This window comes from Chiloscyllium plagiosum, unplaced genomic scaffold (assembly GCF_037043375.1).
Source record: "Chiloscyllium plagiosum isolate Xiang-an unplaced genomic scaffold, Cpla_swu_hap1 HiC_scaffold_27, whole genome shotgun sequence".
In the NCBI taxonomy this organism is placed as follows: domain Eukaryota; kingdom Metazoa; phylum Chordata; class Chondrichthyes; order Orectolobiformes; family Hemiscylliidae; genus Chiloscyllium; species Chiloscyllium plagiosum.
Window position 1 is genome coordinate 47,360,112 of NW_028270165.1, and position 16,480 is coordinate 47,376,591.

At 45.4% G+C, this 16,480-nt stretch overlaps 1 protein-coding gene across 1 annotated transcript in view; it reads right to left on the reverse strand.

Annotated features, from left to right (window-relative positions):
* Positions 1 to 266: 266 nt before the first annotated feature.
* Positions 267 to 16,480, reverse strand: part of LOC148143910 (uncharacterized) — a 33,172-nt gene continuing 16,958 nt past the window's right edge. Inside the window, exons 4-5 of the mRNA XM_087975283.1 lie at positions 4,130 to 4,249; positions 267 to 1,596 (exon numbers count right to left, since the gene is read on the reverse strand). Coding sequence (XP_087831409.1) covers positions 1,398 to 1,596; positions 4,130 to 4,249 — 319 coding nt within the window. The 3' untranslated portion in view covers positions 267 to 1,397. The remainder of the gene's footprint in view (positions 1,597 to 4,129; positions 4,250 to 16,480) is intronic.

Genomic DNA, 16,480 nt, shown 5'->3' on the forward strand with positions numbered 1-16,480 from the left:
TATCTTAGCTTGTCCAACCTCTTCCTTTTACATAGACCCTTGAATCCTGGTAACATCCTTGTATATGTCTTCAGCACTCTTCCAAGTTTAATAACATATTTGTTATAGACACTGCCCTGTTGACCTATTTTGTTGGAAATATAGGACTTAATCCAACTGGATAATCTGGCTGATGGGGCAGGAAACCACTTCCTTTCTTGCGAGACAAGTCTCCTGGAGAGAACTGGCTGGCTGACTGATCTACTGACCCTCACAGTGCCCCACTGCCTTCAGTTATCTGGAGGGAGTCTACAGATGGTGCTTGAAACCTTTATCATCTTTGGGATGGATCCCCATTCATTACGTGCTATGGAGTCATGCTGCCTGGAAACAGACCCTTCAGACCAACCAGTCCATGATCCCCAACTAAACTAGTGCCACCCATCTGCTCGTGGCCTGTATCCAGTTTGTTAATAGTTTTGTTCATTTGTTCACTGTGAGAGTTGGATAAATAAATTGCTGATTGTTGATTTTAAAGCATTGGGGATTTATTCTTCTCACTAGAGCAGGTTACACCACTTTTAATGCTAATTTTACAGATTATTGGGCGACATGGTCCTCTGGGTGTTTCTGTTTGAGAAAGGTGGTGCTGTCAGCCTTCGCTTTATAAGAGTATTGACGTGATGTACTGCTGAATGCAATGGAGTCAACATGAATCCCAGCCTCTCACTGTGGTTGTGGGTGAATCGTCTTAATTTGGCTCTTAACTCAGAAACTGCACACAATTAACTGCTGAAACAATGATTAACACTTTATTGTATGTAGCAACCAAAAATAAAACTCCTCAAGTAACCAAGTTCAACCTCACTCACAACTTGGCTATCACCCAATTGATGGCAGAATTTAACTGAGTTTCCCCCAACAGTATCTGTCTCTGGAAGTGTCCAGGGATTCAGTGCAGCATTCTTCTTCCAAGTACTGCTGCTGCATTTTTCTGAGGTTGAATTCTGGTGGAGATTCCTCGCTTTCAAATCTGTGGTGTGATGCTTCTTTAGATTCTAACACTACATCCCCACACTTCTGGAGATCTCCGGTCGGTAGCTTTCCTCCTTATCCTCGAGGTTTCGTGGTTTGTTTGGTACAGCCTTTCCTGCAAAAAACCCCTTTACGTCAGGGCCTTCCTTCCACAGACAAACTTAATTGTCCTTTTATCATGAGCTTATTAAACACTTAGCTCATCTGTCCCAGGAAACAGCTTGTTGTTTTGCGTCCTTCTTCCCAGGGATGGTTAACTAGCAGAAATTAGGCCATTCAGCCCATTGGGTCTGCTCCACTATTTAATCATGGCTGATACGTTTCTCAACCCAATTCTCCCCGTAACCCTTGATACTTAAGAATGATTGAGTCTGCTCCACCATTCAATGGGCAGAATGGCCTAATTTCTGCCTCTGAGGTCTTCTGATGTAGCAGTTTCTCAGTGGACCTTTTGTTTCTTGGTCCTGAAAGAATTCCTGCTGACTCAGGGAATTTGGAAAGTTCTGCAGTTTACAGGACCACACCACATTCCCCTCTGCCTCCTCCTGAGATACTGGCAATTTCCAAGATCCTTTGGTATCCCTGAAAACATGGAACATGTTCAGAGGAGGTTCACAAGAATGATCCAGGAATGAAAAATTTAACATATGAAGAACATTAGAGGACTCTAGGTTTATACTTCATGGAGTTCAGAAGGATGAGAGGGGATCTAATTGAAACCTACAGAATAATGAACGGCGTGGATGTTGGGAAGATGTTTCCATTCGGAGGAGAGACGAGAACCTGAGGGCTCAGCCTTCACGTCAAGGGAAGACCCTTCAGAACAGAGGGAAGAGAAACTTCTTAAGCCAGAGTGTAGTGAGTCTATGGAATTCACCGTCACAGAAGGCTACAGAGGCCAAGTTACTGAATATATTTAAGACTGAGATAGATAGGTTCTTGAGTATCAAGGGTTACGGGGAGAATGGGGTTGAGAAATGTATCAGCCATGATTGAATGGCAAAGCAGACTCAATGGGCTGAATGGCCTAATTTCTACTCCTATAGTCTTATGATATGCTGATGTGTGGAAGGGTGAGGAGGGGGGAAAAAAAGAGATGAAGAGAGAAAGACAGTTAAGGTGAAGCTCGATAGAGACAAAGAAAATCTAAGACTTGTATGATAAATGGCAGAACACATAGGAGCACTGGCATACAGAGGGATCTGGGCATATAGATCCGTGGAAGTGGTAATGCAGGTGGGCAAGGTGATCAAGAAGGCACACAGCACGCTTCCTTGAGTGTAAGAGTTACATTACAGCTGTTTATTCTGGCCACATTCGGAATATTGTGTGCAGTTCTGGTCACGGTGCTACTGGAAGGATGTGGGTGCTCTGGTAGAGGGTACAGGCAAGGTTCACCAGGACATTGCCTAGTCTGGAGGGCTCTCGTTATGAGCAGAGGAGGCATAAACCTGGATTATTTTCTTTGGAAAAACAGAGGCTGAGAGGAGACCTCGACAAAATGCTGAGATACACAGATTGGCTGGACAGGGGTGGCAGGGTAGCTCAGTGGTTCGCACTGACGCCTCACAGTGCCAGAGACCTGCGTTCGATTTTAGTCTCAGGCAACTATCTGTGTGGAGTTGGCACATTGTCCCTGCACCCCACCTCCCGTGTCTGTGTGGGCTTCCTCCGGGTGCTCGGGCTTCCTCCTACAATCCAAACTTGTATAGGTTAGGGTGGATTAGCGATGCTAAATTACCCATGGCGTCCAGGGAGAGGCAGGATAAGTTGGATTGTCTGTGTGTAAATTGCCCCAATGTTCAGGGATGTGTAAGTTTGGTGCATTAGTCAGGAGTAAATGTAGATAATGGGGGTAAGAAAACGAGTCTCTATGTGTTAATCTTTAGAGGGCCAGTGTTGACTTGTTGGGCTAAATGGTCTGTTTCCACGCTGGAGGGATTCTATGATAGTCAGAGGCGTTTTTTTCCCTCCAAAGTAGAAAGGTCAACTAAAAGAGGTTCAAGGTGAGAGGGGGACTGTTTGGGGGGAAAGTGGTGGGGGTGGGGAATTTACACAGAGGGGTGGTGGGTTTCTGGAACGCACTGCCAGTGGAGGTAGTGGAAGCAGGCACCTTAACAACGTTTAAGGTGTATCTTGATAAGACGCATGAAGGGGAGGTGAATAGAGGAACAGAAGCCACACATGGGCAATAAATTGCAGGTCTAAGTAAGGATTAAGAAGTAGCACAGGCTTGAGGGGGTGTGTATGCCTAAAGCAAGTGAGAAGGTCCTGTGACTGTGCTGTATTGTATTGATACAGCTTTCCCCCACTATTTGAAAGTAGAGTGTTCCTTTCATAAGCCGAAATGGCCTAAAGCGAAGAAGCAATTACCATGAATTAATTTATATTATGCCTTTCTTTGTAAAAGCGACAATCCTCTTCGGATTTCTTTCGGTTTGTGAGAACAGGTATTAATGTAGGTCTTTTGTAAAAGTGAAGTAGTGTAAAGTGAACTTTCGAAAAGTGGGGGATACCTTTATGCTGATGGAGGGGAGATGGGGGAGCAATGAAGAGGGGTGGATGTAGGCTCAGGTGCAGAATAAACACTGAGACACCAATTGAGCAGCCCAGACTGGCCCTGTGCTGGAGACTCAATGGGATAGAGACAAATGTATCTATTTCAGGTATACCTGCAGTATGCTCCATCCAGGATAAAAAAAAAATGTCCTTCATCTGCTTCAGCATACAGGGCAGATGAGCAGTTTCTCCACAATGTGGACCAGGAGGTGATGCGACTGAGTGAAGCCTTTCCTGTGCTGAATGCAGGTGAATGGCTGCTGCCCGGTATATAAATGCTGATGAATATCGGGCAGGCGGGGAAGGGAAACCGTTCCTACACTCCCTGCATTTTCATGATTTCTCCATGGTGCAGGTGTCCTCGTATTTCTCCAGGTTCAACAATCAGTTGAAACTCGCTCACACTTACAGCATAGGTGTGGTGTTACTGGTGAACCCTCTGATAATTGGAGAACTCTGTAAAACATGTTCCAGTCACTACTCTGGTGTGTGGGTATGTAAGACTCTGTGAGTTTCCAGTCACACTGACATTTAAAACCTAACAAAGCAGACAGACCTTCTCCCTTTGTTTTCAAGGCCATCAATATCCAAGTCCTGGTGAATCAAGCGATTGTCAGACTTCGATGTAATGTTTGGTCTGAGATTTCTGCCTCCAAATTCTTCTCTTGAAATATTCCTGTGGAAAGAGATTGCAAAGATCATCGCTGACAGTCCATAATAGAAAATCAGAACACACATTTCTAGTTTCTGTGGATCATCCTTTCCTCTCTTAATACCCAAGATCTTTGTGCTGATCTATACGTAAATGTATACAGCAGGGTAATGTGGTGGATTGCATACTCCACGAAGAGTTCACTCAAGTTGCTGAATGGACAAATCTATCATGCGGTATTGACGTTCTTACTGAAGATATACAATATTCTGCAGTGCAATATTATGAGCCCAGAAACATTGCAAATCAGGCTTTTAGAGCCATAAACATTCCATCAAATATGTAACATATACCCCAGACTTATCTGTCTTATATTAACGCACAGTTGTCTTACATTTCCAGAAGACTCAGATTTAAGTTTTAAGTGTGACTTTTTGGAAAAGAAGCCGTCGTTTTGGACTCCTTCCATGCCATACTGACTCTATTACTGGAAATACATCCATACTACACCAGGATTCATGGATCAATGATGTGAGGCTTATCTTTACCCTCTTATAATTTTCTGTTGCATAAATGTTTCGACGAATGCCAACGCTTTTCACCAGTCCTACAGTCAGAGACATAAAGCACAGAAACAGATCCTTCAATCTAACTTGTCCATGCCGACCGGATATCCAAAATTAGTCTAGTTCCATATCCCTCTAAACCCTTCCTTTTCATATACCCATCCAGATGCCTCCACCACTTCCTCTGGCAGCTCATTCCATACACGCATCACCCTCTGCAAAAAAAGGTTGACTGCAAGGTCCCTTTTAAATTTTCCCCCTCTCGCCCTAAACCTATGCCCTCTAGTTCCGCACTCCCCCTATCCCAAGGAAAAGACCTTGTCTATTCACTCCATCCACACTCAAGTTTTTATAAACCTCTTTAAAAAACACACACTCAGCCTGCGATGCTCGAGGGAAAACAGCCCCATCTTATTCAGCCTCTCCTTGTGGTTCAAACCCTCCTACCCTGGCAACAGCCTTGTGACTCTTCTCTGAATCCTTTCAAGTTTCACAACATCCTGCCTATAGGAGGGAGACCAGGATTGCACACAATATTTCAGAAGAAGCCGACTTTTGCAGAGTTTGCTCCCTGCTTGGATTCATACTCTCTGCCTCCCGTTGTTGCAAGTGAACAGTGCTTCCCCCTTTCTCTCTCCCTCCCAGGATAAGGAATGGAAAGGGGGAGACATTGCTTCATTCCCAGATTTTACCCAGAAGAGCCCCCCTATTGCAAGTTGGACGGTGAGCTTCTGAAGCTACTGCTGCTCTTCTCTTTCTGAATGAAGGTTGAGCTTCACTCCAGACTGCAACTCCCTTTCTCTGTCCAAACATCTGTGAGCACAGCACATTTTTGTTGAAATAAGGCATCTTTCCTGAATGTTACAATTAAAGGGGTGTCTTCCCCCCGATATTCCAAGGGATGGTAAGTCAGAGAAGGACCACGCCTTGTGTTGTGTGGCTCGTGTGACAGTTGCAACAGGATGTCCCAACTCCAATGCTCAATTCAAAGTTTGAGAGAAGATTTGTAGCTCGGGTGCTCATTGTTGTGGTTCTGTTCGCCGAGCTGGGAATTTTTGTTGCAGACGTTTCATCCCCTGTCTAGGTGATATCCTCAGTGCTTGGGAGCCTCTTGTGAAGTGCTTCTGTGATGTTTCCTCCAGCATTTATAGTGGTTTGACTCTGCCGCTTCTGGTTGTCAGTTCCAACTGTCCGCTGCAGTGGCCATTATGTTGGGTCCAGGTAAATGTGTTTGTTGATAGAATCTGTGGATGAGTGCCATGCCAGAGAACAGCCAGGGAATTCCTAGAGGCATGGCCTTGAGGCATTTTTCCAGCACCACATTTTTCAACTCTGGATCTGGGACAAGGTGTGTGGTGTGGGGGGAGGGGAGGGGAAATAAGGAGTCTGATGAAATCTACATTGATCCTATGTAGTTGGTGAGTCCCAAGGCAGAAGACGAGATGTTCTTCCTACAAGCGTCAGGTAGCTAGAGCTTGGAGGGGAAGGCAGCAGAGTACTTGCATGTCCTTGACGGATTGGGAGGGGGAGTTAAAGCGTTCAGCCACAAGGTGGTGGGGTCGTTTCGTTTTGGCGTCCCAGAGCTGTTCCCTGAAATGTTCTGCAAGTTGGCGTCCAGTCTCCCCAATGTGGCAGAGACCACATCGAGAGCAAGGGACACATAAATAAATCTTATAAACAAATTGTACAAATTTTAGCCTGCCAGGATTATTTTCTTTAATTAAGTTAAAGAAAATTTTAATTAAATTGGGTGACTACATGGAACGGTTTGTTGGTCAGACTCAAATCATCATCCTCAAATGAGACAATGCCATTAATATCAGTGAACTGCTTTTTTTTATTAGAACCACAAGTTCTTGATTTATTTTCACAACTTATTGGTCTTCACATCTGCACATTCAATGTCAAACTCTGACATCAGAAATGACATGACACCATTAATTTTTTTCTTATAGTAATTCAACAAACAAATTAATAACACACAGTGAACACCAAGTCTCATTAATATGAAATTAAATTTGACCAAAAAAAATTAAAATCAAGATGACAGATAACAAATGGGGGAAGGGCAGAAGGCAAGAAATGCAGCATCATAGAAGGTGCTCCTCCAGGGAGTGTATTTTACCAACTACAACTGCTCAATATAAACAAACACTCTTGACATGACCCTCCGGTTTTAATGTAAACCATAGCCCCATACAGTAGGTACCATTTAAATAAGTTAATAGATACAAGCCTTGAGCAAATCCAGCCTCCAGCCGGACCCCCCGCTTCTTGGAGCTCGGACCTTCCTCCAGCTCCGGGGGGTTGTTGAGCTCCTGGGCTCCGGCCGCCGCCAAAGAAGCCGCGGGCGCCGGCTCTCTCTCCTCCACCGCCGACATTTTTAATTTGTTTTCTCATTCACCCGGTAACCGTCACCTCCCCCTTCCCGGGCCCCGGGAATTATACACAAATAAACAATAAACCCCACCGGGGACTGTCTCCTTTTCTTCACAACTTTTGTTTGAAAAGTTCTGGCTTTAATTTGAAATGTATTTTAAAGGTATTTTCTGAGGTAAACGATGCCTGTCTGCCCCCCTCCCTCCGTCAGAAACCGCCCGCTGAGTCGATGAGAAAACCGCAGCCTCGCGCCGCCATCTTTGTTTTTCTTCTTCTTTCCGTCTCCTCCTTCAGTGGCGCGCGTCATTCGCGTCCCCTCCAATCAGAGTGCACCTTACTCCACCTGACCAATGGCGGCTGGCTTTGCGCGTTGTGTTGGTCCCACCCTCTGCAATATCTCTCTCCGATTAGTCGGTACCGACCACAAGCTTTGGGATTGGTGGGGAATTTCACAATCGTCAGTGTATCCGCCCTTTTCATTCCCGTTCATTCATTCAGCAGCAGATGACCCAATTTACTGCAACGGGCTCTGGGGCTATAGCGGTAGTGTCACATATTCAGGGGGAAGATGTGATTTTTAACATTATCAACCAATTCAACTGTGGCACCTCCACATCCATTCATTCAACCGAAGAGGGCTCAATTTAGTGTAATGGGCTCTGGGGGCATAATATTTGTATCCCATGTTGGGAAGGAACCTCTCCCCATTCATTCAGTAGAAGAGGGCCTATTTGCTGCAGAGGTTTTTTTTAAGGCGCAGTGGTAGTGTCCCTATCTTCGAGCCCTGAAATCCCACTGCTATGAGGATGTGTAATAACAAATTTTTTAGTCATAAGTCACATGACACCAGGTTATAGTCCAGCAGGTTTGTTTGGAGGGGATCTTACAGAAATATATTACATTATGAAAGAAATAGAAATAGGATGTTGCATTGGTAGGTGAGACTAGGATAAGAGCGCATGGCCTCAAGATTAGAGGAAGCAGGTTTAAAACTGAACTGAGAAGAAACTTCTTCACCCAGCAGGTTGTTAATCTATGGAATTCCTTGCCCAGGGAAGTATTTGACATTACTTCAGCAATCAAGAGAAGCAGTAGATACGTTTTTGAAAAATAAAAGAATTAAGGATATGGTGAAAACGCAGGTAAGTGCAGCATAGTCCACGAAAAGATTAGTCATAATCTTATTGAGTGGTGGAGCAGACTCGAAGGGCTAGAAGGCCAACTCTTGCTCCTAGTTCTTATGCTCTTATGTTGAAATCACAAGCTTTTGGAGTGTAGTCACTTCAGCAGATGAAGTCATGAAAAAACAAGTGCAGGAAAGAGAATTTAGATAAATGAAAGACAGAGCATCTCAACGGTCAATTACTTACTCCCATTCCTATTTCTGATGATCTTACTACACAGCAAGTTGTGTTTTCCAAACATTAATTTTATTTCCATTGTTTAAAATCAAATATTTAAGATGAACAGTTTGTTTTTCCTCACTTGGACACACTGTGACCCACAACACTGTGAATATCATAAACCCGTTCATGAGATATCATAGGAACAATTCATAAACTAGATTTGTCACTGAGATACTAGAAAGGAGAAAAATTCCCAACATGTGCAGGATGCTAACGAAAAGTTAGCAACCTGAAATGGTAACAGGAGCAAGTGAACAGTCCCATTCAGGAAACTCATATTCTGACATCCACTACAGTACCTTGCTTTCCTTTTCAGTTTAATGATCCATAATTGAATCTGACTCCAACACACTCTCTGGCAGACAGTTGCAGAGGTCAAAGTATTTTCAATCATTAACGAAGTAAGTTTTGGATCCATCCCAAAGACATTGAACATAGAAAAATACAGCGCAGTACAGGCCCTTTGGCCCTCGATGTTGCGCCGATCCAAGCCCACCTAACCTACACTAGCCCACTATCCTCCATATGCCTATCCAATGCCCGTTTAAATGCCCATAAAGAGGGAGAGTCCACCACTGCTACTGGCAGGGCATTCCATGAACTCACGACTCGCTGAGTAAAGAGTCTACCCCTAACATCAGTCCTATACCTACCATCCCTTAATTTAAAGCTATGCCCCCTCGTAATAGCTGACTCCATACGTGGAAAAAGGTTCTCATGGTCAACCCTATCTAAACCCCTAATCATCTTGTTCACCTCTATCAAGTCACCCCTAAACCTTCTTTTCTCCAATGAAAACAGCCCCAAGTGCCTCAGCCTTTCCTCATACGAACTTCCTACCATACCAGGCAACATCCTGGTAAACCTCCTTTGCACCCGTTCCATTGCCTCCACATCCTTCCTATAGTATGGTGACCAAAACTGCACACAATACTCCAGATGCGGCCGCACCAGAGTCTTATACATCTGCAACATGACCTCAGGACTCCGGAACTCAATTCCTCTACCAATAAAAGCCAGTATGCCATATGCCTTCTTCACAGCACTATTTACCTGGGTGGCAACTTTCAGAGATCTGTGTACATGGACACCAAGATCCCTCTGCTCATCCACACTACCAAGTATCCGACCATTAGCCCAGTACCCCATCTTCTTGTTACTCTGAACAAAGTGAATCACTTCACACTTAGCTACATTGAACTCCATTTGCCACTTTTCTTCCCAGCTCTGCAGCTTATCGATATCCCGCTGTAACCTGCCACATCCTTCCTCACTGTCAACAACTCCACCGACTTTCGTATCATCCGCAAACTTGCTCACCCAACCTTCTAGCCCCTCCTCCAGGTCATTTATAAAAATGACAAACAGCAATGGTCCCAAAATAGATCCTTGTGGAACACCGCTAGTAACTGCACTCCAAGATGAACCTTTTCCATCAACTACTACCCTCTGTCTTCTTCCAGCCAGCCAATTCCTAATCCAAACCTCCAACTTACCCTCAATGCCATACCTCCGTATTTTTTGCAGTAGCCTAGCATGGGGAACCTTATCAAACGCCTTACTAAAATCCATATACACCACATCTACAGCTTTAGCCTCGTCCACCTCCTTAGTCACCTTCTCAAAGAATTCAATAAGGTTTGTGAGGCACGACCTACCCTTCACAAAACCATGCTGACTATCCTTGATCACATTATTCCTATCCAGATGTTCATAAATCCTATCCCTTACAATTCTCTCTAAGACTTTTGCACACAACAGAAGTGAGACTCGCCAGCCTATAGTTACTAGGGTTATCCCTACTCCCCTTCTTGAACAAGGGAACCACATTTGCGATTCTCCAGTCTTCTGGCACTATTCCTGTAGACAATGAGGACATAAAAATCAAGTCCAATGGCTCTGCAATCTCCTCCCTTGCTTCCCAGAGAATCCTAGGATAAATACCATCAGGCCCAGGGGACTTATCTATTTTCACCCTTTCCAGGATTTCCAACACCTCTTCCCTACATACCTCAAAGCCATCCATTCTAATTAATTGTGACTCAGTATTCACATCGGCAACAATGAACTGTTCCTGAGTGAATACTGATGAAAAGTATTCATTCAGTGTCTTCCCCAATCTCTTCAGCCTCCACATGCAACTTCCCACTACTATCCTTGACTGGACCTATTCCTACCCTAGTCATTCTTTTATTCCTGACATACCTTTAGAAAGCCTTTGGGTTTTCCCTAATCCTACCAACTAAGACCTTTTCATGTCCCCTCCTTGCTGCTTTTAGTTCTCTCTTCAGATCCTTCCTGGCTACCTTATAACTATCAATCGCCCCAATTGAACCTTCACACCTCATCTTTACATAGGCCGCCCTCTTCCCTTTAACAAGGGATTCCAATTCCTTATTAAACCACGGTTCCCTCACACGACCCTTTCCTCCCTGCCTGACAGGTACATACTTATCAAGAACACTCAATAGTTGCTCCTTGAACAAGCTCCACATATCAATTGCGCCCTTCCCTTGAAGCCTACTTTTCCAAGCCACGCATCCTAAGTCGTGCCTCACCATATCATAATTTCTCTGCCCTTAGCTATAACTCTTGCCCTGCAGTGCACACTTATCCCTCTCCATCACTAGAGTAAAAGTCACCGAATTGTGGTCACTGTCCCCAAAGTGCTCACCTACCTCCAATTCTAACACCTGGCCTCGTTCGTTACCCAGAACCAAATCCAGTATGGCCTCACCTCTTGTTGGCCTGTCTACATATTGTGTCAGGAAACCCTCCTGCACACATTGGACAAACACTGACCCATCTAACGAACTCGAGCTTTCGCTTTCCCAGTCAATATCTGGAAAGTTAAAGTCCCCCATAACAACCACCCTATTACTTTCACTCTTCTCCTGAATCATCCTCGCAATCCTTTCTTCTACGTCTCTAGGACTATTAGGAGGCCTGTAGAAAACTCCTAACAGGGTGACCTCACCTTTCCTATTCCTAACCTCAGCCCAAACTACCTCAGATGGCGAGTCTTCATCCATCGTCCTTTCCACCGCTGTAATACTATCTTTGACAGGCAATGCCACACCTCTTTTACCCCCACCTCTGACCCTACTAAAACATTAACCTGGAACCTGCAACAGCCAATCCTGTCCCTGTTCTACCCATGTCTCCGTAATAGCCACAACATCGAAATCCCAGGTACCAATCCATGCTGCAAGTTCACCTACCTTCTTTCATATACTTCTTGCATTGAAGTATACACACTTCAAGCCACTTTCCTGTTTACAGGCACCCTCCTTTGAGATTGATGCCATGTTCCTAACCTCCCTACACTCCAGGTCCTGCACCCTAAAGCTACAGTCTAGGTTCCCATGCCCCTGTAGAATTAGTTTAAAACGCCCCCCACCGAAGAGCACTAGCAAACCTCCCCCCAAGGATACTAGTGCCCCTCAGGTTCAGGTGTAGACCATCCTGTTTATAGAGGTCCCACCTTCCCAAGAAAGAACCCCAGTTATCCAGATACCGGAATCGCTCCCTCCTGCACCATCCCTGTAGCCACGTATTTAACTGTTCTCTCTCCTTATTCCTCGACTCTCTATCACGTGGCACGGGTAACAAACCAGAGACAACAACTCTGTTTGTTCTAACTCTGAGCTTCCAACCTAGCTCCCTGAAAGCCTGCCTAACATCCTCAACCCTCTTCCTATCTATGTCGTTTGTGTCAATGTGGACCACGACTTCAGGCTGCTCCCCCTCCCCCTTAAGGATCCGGAAAACACGATCAGAGACGTCACGTGCCCTTGCACCTGGGAGGCAACATACCAAACGTGAGTCTCTCTTGCCCCCACAGAACCGCCTATCTGTGCCCCGAACTATTGAGTCCCCAATAACTATTGCTCTGCTCTTCTCCACCCTTCCCTTCTGAGCAACGGGGACAGGCTCCGTGCCAGAGGCCTGAACCCCATTGCTTACCCCTGGTAAGTTGTCCCCCCCACAAGTATCCAAAATGGTGTACTTGTTCTTGAGGGGAATGGCCGCAGGGGTCCCTGCACTGGCTGCTTCTTCCCAGTCCCCCTCACTGTCACCCATCTGTCTGCAATCTTTGGAGTTACTACTTCCCTAAAGCTCCGATCTATGACCCCCTCTGCCTCCCGAATGATCCTAAGTTCATCCAACTCCAGCTCCAGTTCCCTTACACGGTCTTGGAGGAGCTGGAGATGGGTGCACTTCCTGCAAGAGTAATCAGCAGGGACGACCATGGCATCCCTCACCTCAAACATGTTGCAAGAGGAACATTGCCCTACCATCACTGCCATCCCTCTAAAAGTAACCTTTTAAAAACAAACTAGGTCCAAGAATAGAACAAGCAAAATGCAGCACTTATCTACTTACCACAACGGGTCTTATTATTAGGTTAGGCACCTCTGTAGTGCCTCGGGTTCCTCTCCTGCGTGCTTTTATACGGGAAGAAACCTACCCAGGTAAGCTTACGCTACACCAACTTCCAGATCCGCTTCGCGCTTTTTAAAAAAAAACTTTCAAATTTAAACCGTTAAACAAACATCACCGAGCCTTCAAGCAGCCCCTGCCAAACAGCCCTTACCTGCTCCGCTGACACTTCTATAAGAGGTGTTGGCTGGACCCAAACACTTCGGCGGGCGTTGGGAGGGGTGATAAATGGCTGATCTTCAAAATTGAGAATACCTAAAATGATGTTTGCAAGGTTTGTGAAGGTTTGTAGCTCAGGTTGAGGTTTAGGGTGTAGGTTTGCTCGCTGGGCTGTAGGTTTGATATCCAGACGTTTCATCACCTGGCTAGGTAACATCATCAGTGGCGACCTCCAAGTGAAGTGCAGCTGTGTCTCCTGCTTTCTATTTATATCTTTCTCCTGGATGGGGTTCCTAGGGTTTGTGGTGATGTCATCAGCCTCTCAGAAAACGAACAGGAAATGACATCACCACAAACCCCAGGAACCCCATCCAGGAGAAAGATATAAATAGAAAGCAGGAAACAACAGCTTCGCTTCACTTGGACGTTGCCACTGAAGATGTTACCTAGCCAGGAGATTAAACGTCTGGATATCAAACCTACACCCTAAACCTAAAATGATATCTTCAGAAACATCGTTAAAGCCAGAAAGCGTGTTCAAGTTTTTTAAAAGAGCTGCTGAAATCTATCTGATTCTTTCACTGAAATAAACGCAGAGAGGCTGGAAGGGGTGAATGGGCGAAAATGAGCACTGCAGATGCAGGAGATTAGAGTCAAGATTAGAGTGGTGCTGGAAAAGCACAGCCGGTCAGGCAGCATTCGAGGCTTTTGCCTGAAACATTGATTTTCCTGCTCCTTGGATGCTGCCTGACCTGCTGTGATTTCCAACACCACTCTGATCTTGAATGTACGGGGTGAATGGCCTAGTCCTAGTCTTGTGAAGTTGGTCCCAACTATCTAGAAATAGCGTCACAGAGCACAGAAACATACCCTTGGGTCTATGCCGACCAGATATCCTAAATTAATCTAGTGACCCATTTGCCTGCATTTGGCCCCTTATCCCTCTGAATCTGTCCTATTCATATCCCCATCCAGATGCATTTTAAATATTATCATTGTACTGGCCTCCACCACTTCCTCTGGCTGACACGCATCAGCGTCTGTGCAAAAAGGTTGCCCCTCAGAAATCTTTCCCCTCTCACCCTAAACCCATGCCCTCCAGTTCTGGACTCGCGCAACGTGGGGAAAAGACATACAAAAGTTGAGCAGCCAGACAGAATGCAAAAACAATACAATGTCGAATCACAGGGAAAAACAAATTGTAGCTCGATCCCTTTTTTGTCTTATTGGCATTTGGACTCTTAAAATCTGACAGGAACACCAGCATCCCTAGTGAGCATACTGCGCATGTTTCCCGGTGTCAGTAACGCAGTGCACATGCCCACCGGTGTCAGCTAAACACTGGGCATGCTCATCGCTTTCCGCAAAAAATGGCGCGCGACCTTCCTTTGATGGTCCAATAGGGAACCGTGGAGGACCAAAACAAAACTGGTCCTCCTGCCAATCAGAGCCACCCCATTGTCTGAATGCGGAAGTTGGACCATGAGTTTCTGAAGCTGCTACTCCTGCTCCTCTCTTTCTGAAACAACATTGAGCTTCACCCAGACTGCAAATTCCTTCCTCTGTCTGAGATCTGTGAGTACGGCACTCTCTTTTCTCGCCCCCTTTGCCATTTCTATTTCTTTCCGGAGTTCAATTGTTGACTTACAGCAACTGAAAGGAAAGGGGACAGACTATGGAAAAGTGATCGAGGTCTGTGTCTCAATTGGCAAAATAGACAGACAGGAGGCTGGAAGGACACAGCAAATCAAGCAGCATCGCGAGGTGTAGAAGTCGATATTTCGGGTGTAACCCTTCTTCAGGACTGGGGATGGGTGCCGGGACCGGGGGCTAAAGTGGGGATAGGTGAAGAATCGGTCTGATGAATCATTGGGTGGAAGAAATCAGGTTGGTGGCAGGAAGGAGTGGTAGTGAGGGGCACGGAGCTGAGAAGGGAGTTGGGTGATGGAAAGGGAGGTTATTTGAAATTGGAGAACTCGATGTTGGGTCCTGCAGGCTGTAGTCTGCCCGGGCGGAAGATGGGGTGTTGTTCCCTAATTTGCGGTTTGGTTCATTGTGGCAATAGAGGAAGCCTATGATGTTCTTGTCAGAAAGGGAGTGGGAAGGGGAATTAAAATCGATGGTGACTGGGAGGTCTGGTCAGCCTCTGCGGACCCAGCTGTGATGCTCGCCAATCCGTTCCCCAAGTTTACGCTCAGTCTCCCCGAAGTTGAGAAGACCACAATTTACAAACACGTGGCAAATGCAGTATCTCAATGTGAAGTTATAGTCTTTGCTATGAAACAAAAAAGCAGGAAGGAGATGTATTGTTTAAATGGTGATACTTTGGGATGTGGAGAAAGTGAGAACTGCAGATGTTGGAGATTAGAGTCAAAGTGTGGCGCTGAAAAAGGTGGTAAGTCAGGCAGCATCTGAGGACCAGGAGAGTCGACATTTCGGTCCCGAGCACTTCATTAGGAATGATGTGTGGATGGACAAAGGGTCTGATTCGGTTCGATATAACTCTAATCATCTTCAGTGAGAGCAGAAGTGTGATTGTGAAGGCTGGAGTTTCAGAGCAGCTCTCAAAGATGCTTTGCCCTTAACGTGGATGGACAAAGGGTCTGTTTCTGTGCTGTATGACTCTAATCATCTTCGGTGAGAGCAGAAGTGTTTCTGAGGACTTTTCAAAGATGCTTTTCCCTTAATGGGAGTAGAAGTTACAATGAAATCTTGCATTTGTGAGACAGCAACTGAGTGAGTGAGTAAATCCGAGGTTTTGGTGCAAAGTGGGAATTCGTTGCACTGTGAGGATGAAACTCTACTTATTGAGTCATTTCTGCTGGTGAATGAAACCAGGCTCAAGATTAGGAGGAGTAAATTTAGGACAGAGATGAGGAGGAACTGCTTTTCCTGGAGTGTAGTGTATCTATGGAATTCTCTGCCCCAGGAAGCAGTAAAGGCAGCTTCATTAAGTATATTCAAGACACAATTGGATGGGTTTTTGCAATGGTAGGGGAATTAAGGGTAGTTGGGACAATGCAGGGAGGAGGATCTCAGATGGTGAATAGATTAGCCATGATCTTAATTGGATTTTTGAACAAGAGGAAGGCATGCAAATGGTTTCAAGACCAGTTTAGAACAGTTACAGAGCCAGAGAGCACAAATAGACCCTTCAATCCAACTAGACCATGCTGACTGTGTTCACAAACTAAACTAGTCCCACCTGCCCCATTCTCCCACTTTCTCCCCGTAACCTTTGATCCCCTTGACACTCAAGAACCTATCTGTCTCAGTTTTTAAATATCCTCAGTGACCTGGCC